At 32.4% G+C, this 13,036-nt stretch overlaps 1 protein-coding gene across 1 annotated transcript in view; it reads left to right on the top strand.

Moving 5' to 3' along the window:
- Positions 1 to 13,036, top strand: part of LOC123698709 (myb-like protein K) — a 66,387-nt gene that overhangs the window by 37,976 nt on the left and 15,375 nt on the right. Inside the window, exons 6-8 of the mRNA XM_045645461.1 lie at positions 10,252 to 10,365; positions 12,269 to 12,384; positions 12,880 to 12,983. Coding sequence (XP_045501417.1) covers positions 10,252 to 10,365; positions 12,269 to 12,384; positions 12,880 to 12,983 — 334 coding nt within the window. The remainder of the gene's footprint in view (positions 1 to 10,251; positions 10,366 to 12,268; positions 12,385 to 12,879; positions 12,984 to 13,036) is intronic.

Consider the following 13,036-nt stretch of genomic DNA (forward strand, 5'->3'; position numbering starts at 1 on the left):
CAACATTTTTTTTTCATTTGTTTTTTTAGGAAAAATATGTTACAAAAAATTACATCGAACGTCCAAAATTAAAACGTTATGATAGCGCATTTTTACTCTCATAGCTACACAATCTCCTTAGTAGTATATTCCTATTGCGTGCAATTGTATAATTATATAATGGATTGTTTGTTTATTCATTACTTAGTATAAACTTATGAATTGTGGGGTTGTTCGTTTTGCACTACAAATTATCTATTTAATCTTTTTAATCCTTTTTAGTTTCGTGTAAAGTTTTGTATTTATTTTGTAAAAGTGTAGCTATTCGTTTATAATTTTTACGTTTAAAGTACCTAATAACTAATAAGTCCTTGTGTTAAAATCATTATTTTGAAGCCTTTTAAGCCTTAAACCGTCACGCGTATTTTATTTTCAATATCATCGTAAGCATCACAATCATATTGATTTATCGCGTAAATTAACCAATGTTTCCTAGCACATGAGATCGTAGTCCGTCCACGTATTTAAAATATTTCTAAGAATAAAACATGATATAAATATCATATGTTTATATTACGTAAACTTCAATCCGCGTCCGTGTCTTGTTCCCATTTCCTTGACAAGACGAAGAGTGAAGATAGGAAAGGCATTCTCGGAACCATTGTGTGAGGAAAGGCTGATGTGTTCTTTGTATTGTCATTATAATAGTACCGATATAACGTTCATTTCTGTGCCTTCGACTACCAGATTGACATTACTTTTTGCAATGTTAAAACACTACATAGTATAAAACAAAGTCACTTACTATGTCCCTATGTCCCTTTGTATGCTTAAATCTTTCAAACAATGCAACGGATTTTGATGCGGTTTTCTTAATAGATAGAGTGATTCAAGAGGAAGGTTTTAGTATATAATTTATTAGGTTTAAGTCAAAGCGGGCGAAATCGCGGGCGGTAAGCTAGTATATTATAAACACAAAGTCTCCGCTACATTAATAGTTTTAGTAACCGTTTCTATCATGGTTTATTTTATAAATATTTATAACATTATGCCATTATTATTACGTATTAAATACAAATATACTTTTGCCGTCAGATTATGTCGGATTGTAGCTGATTTCTGGCCGAACGAATATACGTACACACAGGGACTTAATCCAGTGTATTTCAATGTATTCAAAGTGTTCATTGAGCAGTTATAATCATGTTTATTGAAAGCAGATCTTCAGCTGTCCATTTATAGCCGTTTATTTAAAGAAACTGTAATAAAGCGAGCGGATGGCAACAGATTCATAAGTTATTCTGTGCAAGTCTGCAAACTAGCACGCCTTCAGTCTCACTCGTAAAGAGTAATTACGACTGCAACGATGTTTACCTAACTAGGTGTCTGTTCGCTACACGACTTTGATTTTTGCACTTTACTGCTACTCTTAGATTAGAAACAATCCTGAATGTTGTAAACTACTTAAAATTTGTAGTGCATTTAAACATACATATTTTATTATCATATTTGCGAAACTGAAAACTTTCCTCTTCTAGCTTGATCTTAGAATTATTATAATATTCAACATAGCTAAAGAGCTAAAGAGTTTCATGAATCGGATAGTATCTAACATAAAACTGATTATTGAGTAGTTAACAATATTCATATATACATTTGCATTACCTAGTCTTTTGTTGGATAGTTTCAATGTATACGTTTATAATAAGGATTCGATGCCTTGGCCAGTTCCTTGTGAATCCTTGAAAGATTATCTTGCTCATTGAAGCGCAGTTTATGGACCACCCTTTGATGTTAACCTTCGGTATAACGGTGAGCGTGGGATGTTTTATGTTATTTACCGCAGTATTCGTACTCGTATTATATGGCCAAGACCGGAACTTCTTGATGAGTATGTATATTTTACAGTCTGTTTCAAATATGAAAGTCAAATCCTTGTCAAATCTTAATGCTTTGGTTATGTTGTTGCTTTCGGAGATCGAAATTCTTACTCAAAGCTTACTCATATTAACTACACTATTAAGTCATAATGCTTAATGCGCCTCAGGATCAATAGGCTAATTAATGACATATTATATGAACTTATTTAGAAATTTTTGAAACATTTTCGAACCACAAATTCATAGGAACGGTGATATTTTTGCATCAAGCAAAACAAACATTGCAATAGCAATAAAACCGTTCTATAAATTGATGTCAGATCAAACGATCAATATAACAAATAGTGATACACGTGTCAAAAATGAAAACGATTTCGCATTTATTTTTGAACATACTGTATACCTCTAGTAAAATTGCATAAGTGTGAGTACTGTGAAGATGCCAGCTTTTTTTAATCAGCCTCTATCATTGACGTAATGCATCATATTCATAATTATTTTAGTACCTAGTGATGGTTCAGTGGTGAGGACCACTGAATATAAATCGACAAGACGGGGATTCGTCCAGGCGAGCGTGCAGGAAATAAATGATTTTTCAATCTATCTGCGAATAAATTCAGTACTGCTACTGCAAAGGAAAACATCGTAACGAAACCGGCATGTCGAAGAATCAAAAAGTTCGGCAATGTGTGACATCTGCCAGCTCGCATTTGCGATGGCGTGGTTCCTTTACAAGATGTCCGTATCCCTGCAGTGGAAACATAATAGACTGATGATGATCATAATGATCATATTAATATTTAAATTAGCAAATAAGTTAGGTTATAACACATGTATGTGTCAAATGAGCTCTCCGATCTCTGTATATAATAAACTCTCCCTAATTCAGCTGAGTGCCGCTTGGGGCCGTGCGAATGGAGGAGTGAATCGTTAGAATAATAAACCACGAGTTACTGCAAGAAGCATGATCTGTGCTCACGTTCATTGTCAATTGTCTGGTTAACATTTGTGACTTCAATGTCGATATTATCTAACCATTACAAACTTTTTATTGTAAAACTACTCGACCGATTTTAAAAGCTCTTTTACCAATAGAAAACAATATGTTTAGCGCAGCTATATTTTTCTAGAGTATAACCGCAAGAAGCGCCAAATGTTCAAAAATTTGCAGGTATTTAGACATCCATCGAATATTAATAACAGCTATCCAAGAAAAGCTTAGGCTTAACCCAAATTGCTTGTTTTCGTAGCAGTCTACGCCGTAGGCTACGTAGCACGTTAAAATTATAAGTTTATATTATTGCTATTAAACTTATTTTTTGTAAGAGAGATAAAAGAAAAATATATATCAGAACGTTACAATTTACAATTACATATTTCCTATTTATTGATGAGTCTGTAAACATTATTGTGAACACTTATGTTTCGTGTATATATAGAAATAAAAATTTCAGTATAAATTTAAAGTTATAATCATATTCCCATTCATACGTACTATCGTTAGCTTGATGATACGATAAAGTGCTCATTAAAAATGCGCATTTGGTAAAATTAATATACTCAAAAGCAAGATTTTCTCCTAATAATTCATGTTTCTTATATATTTCGCGAGTTTGATAAGGAAAAAGTGCATCAGTCAAGTAAAATTATTACGTCGGTGATCAAAAGTTTGGCGCAACTCTAAAACGAAGTTACTATCTAAGTATATCTAGAATAAATTTTTAACCAAATCTTGCGAAGTTTTAACTCTATTACATTAAGATTTAGTATTGGAAAGGCGGTGTTTCGTGAATTTTAAATTTCTAGGTCAGGTTCTTTGTACGTTTTTCGATTGGTAAAAACAATTAAGCGAATTGACCTATTCCTCATACTATCTATACTAATGTTTGGTGTTAGATTGCCCATTTATCGAGGAAGGCTATAGGCTATATGTCATTATGCTAAGACCAACAGAAGCGGAGCCACGTGGGTGGAACCGAGAAGCGTAGCTAGTCCATACTAACATTATAAATGCGAAAGTAACTCTGTCTGTCTGTCTGTTACTCAATCACGCCTTAACTACTGAACCAATTTGTATGAAATTTGGTACAGAGATATTTTGATACCCGAGAAAAGACATAGGCTACATTTTACCCCGGGAAATAGGATAGGTTTTATCCCGGAAATTCCACGGGAACGGGAACTATGCGGGTTTTTCTTTGACTGCGCGGGCGAAGCTGCGGGTGGAAAGCTAGTAATTTATAAATAGAGTGCAAATTGTGTCGTACATTTGCGCTTGTTTAAAGTTGCATTTCGAGCCGGTCCGCCGTTGTGCGAGCACAATAACTGGAGGCCGCTTCAGGCGCTTTAAGTGTGGGTTACGCAATACTCGGAAATTATTAATGTGCCGAGTTTTCTTGAAAATATTGCAACGTATTTTACTTTTGTATTTAAAGCCAGCTCTTACAGCTAAAATCATTTATAAATGTATATTTGTTTTATAACCATTGCATGCGCTAATGATTTAGTGTTTGTAGATATTCTCCATTTCCATTTTTTATTAATATGACCAGAACAGTACTTTATTATAAAATAAAGGAGTGAATCTAATAAATAAAGTAAAAATCAATGAGCAATAACAGCGTTAGTGTTAGTAAAGGTCACTTCTGCCCAGACCCCGTTTCAATCCATCAGATATATATTAAGTGACACGTAAAAAGCAGAGATAGCGATATATTTATATAACATTATCTTAAAATAGTTATATCAAGATGAGAAAATGTATAGATAAATGTACCTTGAATAAAAATACTATAAAGATGACTTAAAAATTATGGGTTTTTCAATTGTATTCTGCCATTAAAGTGAATTTTTAAAGGGTTAATCATTAATAATATTTTATGACGTATCATATCACACAACACAACAAATAAAGCGTTATTATTAAGTAAACAAAAACCCCTCGTTCGACACCATTTTTATAACAAAAGTTTTTGCGTTTATCCTTGTGACAATACAACAAGGAACATTGCAGCTTTTACTACGAGCTATGTTTAATTGGATGGGTTTTACTATGAAATGAGGGCATCTTGTGAGCTGTCATGTACCCCACGTTCTAATTATACTCTTCTAATTCCCGCTATAACAACAAAGTTCCCAGTTTTCTCGTTGTTAGTATATAACGGGCTTTAATACAATCTGCAAAACTGAAGTAGAAATGTCGTCATTATATAAAGTTCGCTGGAGAACGGTCATGTTAGTAATAGGAGATTTATACCACGACTACAATACGCTTTCGCCAAGTACCGGCTAACTTTACAAGAGCAACTTAAACCTCGTATGATTTATATATAAGGGGCCCAAGATTTTCATTCTCTAGCTTAAACATTAGTACTCCTACACACGATCAATATTATAATTAATAACTAGCTTTCCGCCCGCGGCTTCGCCCGCGTTTTCATAGAAAACCCCACATAGTTCCCTTTCCCGTGGGATTTCCGGGATAAAACCTATCCTATCTCTCAAGTTGGATCGAACTGCACATGGTGTGCGAATTTTATTATAATCGGTTAAGTGGTTTAGGAGTCCATTGAGGACAAACATTGTGACACGAGATTTATATATATTAGAATAATAATTGTTGAAAGCCAGTTCCAATTTATTCGCAGTAGGTACTTCTGGTGTATTCAACGAGCGTGATCAATCAGCCGAAAGGATATTTAAACGGATTAGCTTCACTTGAAATCAATTTCAATCGCTTTGATTAAGTAAATATTACATAAACACACACCCTAATTTGTGTATTCCATTTTAGTGTTTATTTGCTTTACATAAGGTGTATTTCCAATTGTGTGGTATTATCCTTGATATTTTGTAAAGGGCTGCATGTGATAGCCGCTTACGAAATGTTTTGAATTAAATACGTATCTAGAACACTTACATAAAGTTCTGGAATTATCGTTTGAAAAAATTATTTATTGTCTTCGATAAAGCAATATTATTTTAACTAGTTTTTTCATATTCAAATTATCATGTAAGGGCATAACACCTTAGTAATAGATTAGATCCAGATTAAAATTATGTCTAAAAGAGCACGAGTTTTATTAAACTTCTCGAGAAATAAAAACACCACAATTTAAAATACGAGCCCACATCAACAAGAAACATCCTGAATTCTTACATTTTTATATAATTACACTTTTACGTTTTTTATTTTAACTTACACAATATATCAAAAGCTAGGTCTTTGTTGTTCGCGTTAACGAATTACTTTATATAAGGTCGTGACGATGATTTAAATAACCTGCGCAAACATGACATTAGTTATTGTTACATTACAGACATTAATAACTACGGGGGAACTCGTAAAGGACCTTAATGTCCCTCGTTTCGTTACGAATAAAATAGCTTCTCTTTTATTAAGGCGTAAAAATGATTTTACAACTTTTATATGAGTTTAATATAATAAGATGGACACACGTTCTGGAATCTGCGATGGCTTTTCGTTTGCGTTTTTGTAGAAAAATTGTGAAGAGTTTCTGATGACGCGTGTAAATTGTGTTTTTATTACAGATATAGAACGAAATGTTTGACTCTTATCAGAACATACTTTGTATGAAAATATTCGTGTGTATCATTGCTGCTAAAAGTCGATAGGATATTGATTTCATGGAAAAGATGGTGCTGTTATCAATTTATTGTAATAATATATAATTCGAAATGTGAAGTAGAGTAATTTGAACAGATATCAATATTAATTAAGGGTGTGTGCTCACAGTAGGAAATGAATAGTACGTATCTAGCCTAAAATATTTCTAACCGAATTAGCTATTTCTGTGGTAAAAATTATTTGAATCACATGTTCGGCTGATAAACTTAAAATAATGTTGAAGGAACTAAAACAATGTCTTACAAATACCATTAAAATAAGTTGAAAGTAGTTAGAATTTGAAGATTAAGAAAAACTAAAAATAAAGTAATACTTAATATAAAGATTCTCAAAATTGTTTTAATTGAACGCTCTTAGTTTTTAATTGGCACTTTGTACTAATATAATCCATAAACAAAAAAAACTGACATTAGCTTAAGTGTTTGGTATTTGGTAGTAATTTTGGTAATAAAATTATAGAAATTTGAGACTTTATGAAATTATGAATACACATTTAATTAGAGTAATTAATTTACAGTATGAGTAAAAAAGTTCGTATAAATAACGACAAAATAGTAAACAGGGTTGGTAAAATTCCAGAGGCATACCTAAAGAGGCGGGAGCGAGGATAGCGAAATAAAACAGCAAAGTAATTACAACTAGTTTCTTATAATTAAGGACGCTTCTTTTGCTTATTTAGAAGGAGCATTTTCAATTTAAAATCAAGAAACCTCATTAAGGCTGACAAGACGGAATACCAATAAAACTTAGAATCATGCAGAAGTTGGGATTAAAATAGTTTGAGGCAGTGCATTCTCGATAGCGAGTTAATAGTTGGAAATTAAAAAAAGCAGAAAATAAAATATCCACCACGATTTAGCTTTATTTTTAAATTCAAAGTTTTCAACTTTAAGTCAATATAGCTTCAAAACTTTCTGGGCTAATTAGTTTTTGTGAATTTAGAAGATATCTTTACTGTTACGTTAGAAACTAGAGCATGCTTTTTGTATTGCTCTCATTTGATTTTACGTAATTAATATATAAGGAAAACATATAGGTAACCTATATTTCGGTCATTATTCTTATATTGTACATATACATCATTAATTAGTATCTAGTTAAAGCAAGCAAAAATTAGTTCCCAATTTACTGTATTTATAAGCTGACACTAATACATATTATATAGAACTGGTTAAAGGCGTTTAACCCCAATCTTCGACCTGTAATAGTCTCTCCCGTGACCCAATTCCTCGAATTTAATTTATTTTCTCCTCAGTATAACGTTAAAAAGCAATTGGGCGTTGCAACGATGAGAATTAATCTCAATTATTGGCCAGCTATTTCGTAAATACGTTTATTTTTGATTCAGTTCTTTGAAAATAGCAAAGATATTATGATAACGTTCACATTTTGGACGTTTTTGGTATTTTTGTACTAATTAAAAAAAAATTGTGCAATTGTATGTTTCTGTTGTCTTCTATTCAACTTGATTTATAGGAATACAACAATATACATAAATAAATACTGCTTCATCTCTATGAAAATGTCTCTATCTTTTAAGGGACAAATTAAATAAAAGTACGAGACAAAAAAGGGCGCTCGTCTTTCGAGCAATCTTCGCATCTACGAAAATCCCCCAGCTACTGATTCGAATTAATTTGGTTGTTATATAATTGGCATACAGTTCATTATGCCTTCAATGCAAAATGTCGTTTCCATTCCCTTCCGCGGCTGTAAATTGAGCTTAAATGGATTGTTCCCTACAATCATTATTGACAATTCATTAAAATCATCGAATTATATCTCAGTTTCAGAATATTGCGATGACGTTCATTAAAGTGAAGTAGGTTGTAGTATGTTAATAATTATGCAATTTCCTTTCCATCGTGAACTATTTTTACATGAGGTCGCAATTTGCGTGGAGCCTTAGAGTAATTTATAACAAGGTTGTTGCATTCATGGAATTTAATTTTAATTGGGAGTTTTAGTAATGTTATTTTACATATATATTAGGTATTTAATATTATACATTTGTAGTTTGAATTTGAAATAAGTTACAGAATGCTTAAAACAGACATGTTAATTTCATTCTAAAATATTTTACTTTGTTCGTATTAAAATAATAATAAGTAAGTACTTATTTTTTGTAGAAACTTCTTTAATAACTATCTATAGACAGAAAACAGAAGGTTAATTTCAAATATGTTGATATATTTTATTAGATAATATTTTTGTGTTTAACCTTGATAAATTAATAATAAAATATCTTTGATAAGCCTCATATAAACCGTGATGTTATTCAAGGGTCGTAGACGATTATAGTGATTATAAATTCAGCACAATATAGCGTGAGGGCACAACATATTTATAAAATATAAAGTTAATCAGGTGTTTTAATCTCTACTACTGAGATTTATTTTATGTTTTTACCCCTGTAAATATCTACCCATTTGTATTTTTCTATTTCTGTTCATTAAATGAAACTCGATCACTAAATATACCATATCACACTGATGAGAAAATAAAATAATATAAAAAAGCTGAACGATGACGAAAATTATAATATTTCAACACATATTAAATTAAATACTACGTGGGATGTTGGATATCATCTATCACTCTAATTATAACCAGTATTATAAACACAAGACTTTAGCTTGATCGAATAATATTATGTGTAGGATGACAGTGTAATTGGCGTGATAAGTTTGACCCAATTTCTTAGAGATTGTATCGTTTATGACTATAAAGCTTCTGGCATACTATTGTAGAAGACACGCATTCACATCGACCTCACAAAATAAAGCGTACAAAACATTTAAATATATAAAAGAGTTTCTTTTAAATCCCCCAGTTGCAGCAATAAATGCTGGCAACATTAATCTTATTTAGCCTTTATTTTTTGTAAAACCTATTTATTTTTCTTCGCATGGTACTGGCAGTACTTTATATAATACGTTAAGGTTCAATTGCGCTATTTATAAGCGGCTTATAATTTTATTATGAATGCTGTTTAATAGTGGCTTGTCACGCTAATACGAGGATCACTGTGTGTGTAAGTGAATGACGCATTGAATGCCTGTGACGGTGGTCAAGTTTTGATAACAAGGAAACGGGGCTTTTTAACGAAGGTATTAATTAAATGACATAAAGTAATTATAATAGATGATTGAAAGTGTTATTTATTAATGTTGGTAAACTTGTGTTAATATAAAAATTGAATAATGAAATGTTAAACACATGCTACATAGTAGCGAATTATGTAGATTTTTAACAATGAAATTATATGCGTATAGGATCGTATCCTTATGTGTTCCAATAATGTGTAAAAGTTTTACGTTACGTTACCTTGTTACTGGAATTCCAAGTTTATTGTTATGACACGAATAACAATTTAAATGTGGGATTGTGAACGGTCGAATTGGCGTAGCATTGGCTTAACGTAGAGCTTTTTACCTGGTATTCAAATATGCTTGCGATACAGCGTAATAAAAGGATATTAGTATTTAAGTGCAATTGACAAAATATATTATATGCATTTAAGTCGGGGGTTTGAGACAAAGCGAGCGTGCAGGAAATAAATTAATGTTTCGATTTATCTACGCGTATTATAACAATTTTAATTCATCCATCTAAAAGATACATTACTTAACAAATGAACAATAAAAGTACATAATATATTACATAAATAATAATATGTCAAATATTTTTATCGTAATAAGCCCAGAAGAGCAGTTACTATACATTTCCCTTCATTAATTCCAGACGCCGAAGGCACTGGCGGTGCAGATCTGCAGCGAAAACTGGACCTACTAAATGGTGCGCTTGATGCGGAGCGGGCTGAACAGGCTCGGCGGCAGCTGCAGTACGTCGCACATTGTAAGTTCACATCTCTCTTTTGTTGTTGTTCAACCTATATAAAGGGTGCTTTTCCACCAGAGATGTGGATGTGGCTATGCTAGGTTGCTGTGGATCCGTTTGATATCCACCAACCATATTCATTGATGCACATAGCCTAGCAGTGGTGGAAACGGATTAGCTAAGATACGTTTTTTAAATTGAAGGATGCGTGCTATGGATGCATGCTATCACGAGTAGTGTAATTATGTGCGGAGCCTACTATCGATACATCACATAGCTCGAGCTGCGCATCTTCCTCGCACAGCTACCTTGTGGCGGCGCATTTTATAGCACATCTTACTCGCACCGCTGTTTCTGCTCATACTAAGCTATGTAAGCTTAGTATGAGCAGAAACAGTCGCATAGTTTCATAGCATAACATCTAGTGAAAAGCACCGTTAGTCCACTAGACGTAGATCTCCTATGGCACGACATTTAGCCCGATTGTTTGTTAAAGTTCACATGGTATACACTAATCATTCATTGTAGCATATAATCGAGGCTAACGACATTGTAATGTACGGTTTTATTACGGGGAATTGAATTTGTATTGTAACATGACGTGACAAGTACGTATCGATTTACAATTTTGATATTGTATCGTGTTAAATTATTGCTGATATGTGCTGATATGGCAAAAGTTATGCATAGAAATGATAGTCATAAAGTCGTAGTGCTTAGATTTTTAATGACATTTTATAAGTAAAAATATATATTATATACATATACATGAGAGACCACATGACCTAAATTGTATAAATCAAGAACTAAAAAATAGTTTTACCAATGCATTAAATTCTATGAGAGAAGTTCGTCTCTTGAGGTCTATTTCATTCGTACTTTTCACTTCGATACATCGTTGTGGTCGGGAAATATATAGATACACGGATTTACCATTATCAGTTTACGTTTGACCTTTATTTCTTTTCGCACATTTACAAGTTTCTTTATTTCGTGTGAAAGTGGATAAGCTGTATGTTTCTAGTTTTATTCACACGAAGGAATATACGTGCTGAAAGGGTTAAAAGCTTGTCATTTATTTGTGTTATAAAATGAATTATCTAATAATATTTAATTAACTTTTTAAGATTAAGTATCTTATAATATAGCATAGAGATTCAGTTTATTTGAAAAAATCATGCTGGAGATTTGCGATAGTGCATTTAAAGAATGCAAAAAACGACGTGTGGCACTCGAGGACTGCCGCGGTAAAGCCATTGCATGCTATGACTTCAAGCCACACCTCCGCCCGTCGGAGTGGGGAGCGTTAGATTTTTCGTTACGGAATTTCTCGATTCGGTCCCCGCGCTCAAGGCCTAGAAGCTATGCAATAGCTCAATAAAAAATTATTTAGTAGTCTATATGTATATATTCATTTGTCTACATCTAAATTTTGTAACGTAATCCACGTTACTGTTTTCCACTGATTGTGAGAGAATTGATCAGTGAAACAGATGTGAAAGGCGTCTGTTTCAGTTCCATTATGGATACAGAGCTTCCCCTTACGTTGTTAGATTCAAATCGGTTGCATACGAAATTCGCACTTATGTGTAATAATGATTGCTTCTTCGATTATGCTAGTGGTTTCTTTCACTCTCTTCATAAAACTCAGTAAACATACACACACCACTATTGAATCATATGAATTTGTAAAATCGGAGGATGAAAATTACATATGAAAACATCATATTCAAATGATGTCCAAGGACTAAAAACTATAACGAAATGTAACTCCCGCTCAGGAAATTAGGAGCCAAATAACTTTTTTAATTTTTTAATTGAATCAAACTTATTGTAATCGTATCATTTTTTGTGTCAATAGAGATATTATACTATTCAATTAAGGTATTTTTCATAATATTTACTTTGTTTGACAATTTAGCGGGTTACTCAGAGGACTCGGACTACACGTCCGACCTCAACTTCCCGGTGGGCCAGCACGCCAACTGCAGCGCGTCGCAGTTCAGGAACGCGGCGCATCAAATGCATACGCCACAGGTAAATAATTAATATAATAAAAAATATTTAATAAGATGAAATTATTGCACTGCCATTGCTCTTTAATATGTGTACAAAGTTTGAATTGAATCTGTTGGTAACATACAGACACACCAGTGAAGCTAAAATATAATAATAAAAATGTCCATAAAAATATATAATTAAAAGAATAGATACCTAATATTATAAAAATATGCACTAAGGAGATTATATATTATAAAGACAAGTGAAACCAATGAACGATAGTGTTATGTTAATAAATTCTTTAAAGAGATAAATTATGTAATCGATATATTATGTACCTAATTATCTTTCTGGAAATAAATAATATCTGAACATACATCGCTTAAAATTTACTTGAGAATTGCAATTTATAAGCTGTTTCATTTGGAGTCCTTATATCTGGATATGGAGTTGTCTATGTATTTTCTATTCTACTGCAATATATTTTTTAAATGTTATCACAGATAATATCACATTTATTTTTATTTTCAGAGATCTTTGGAGGCGTCCAGGGAAAATTCGTACGAGAGAGAGGAATACCACTTGCACGGCGACACTGACCCTTTGTATTATAATAGTCAACCTAGGACTAATAGGTAAATTATTATTTTAATGAAGATATTGTTTTGTTTCCATTGATATTAATTAT

The sequence above is a fragment of the Colias croceus genome, chromosome 16, assembly GCF_905220415.1.
Source record: "Colias croceus chromosome 16, ilColCroc2.1".
NCBI lineage: Eukaryota > Metazoa > Arthropoda > Insecta > Lepidoptera > Pieridae > Colias > Colias croceus.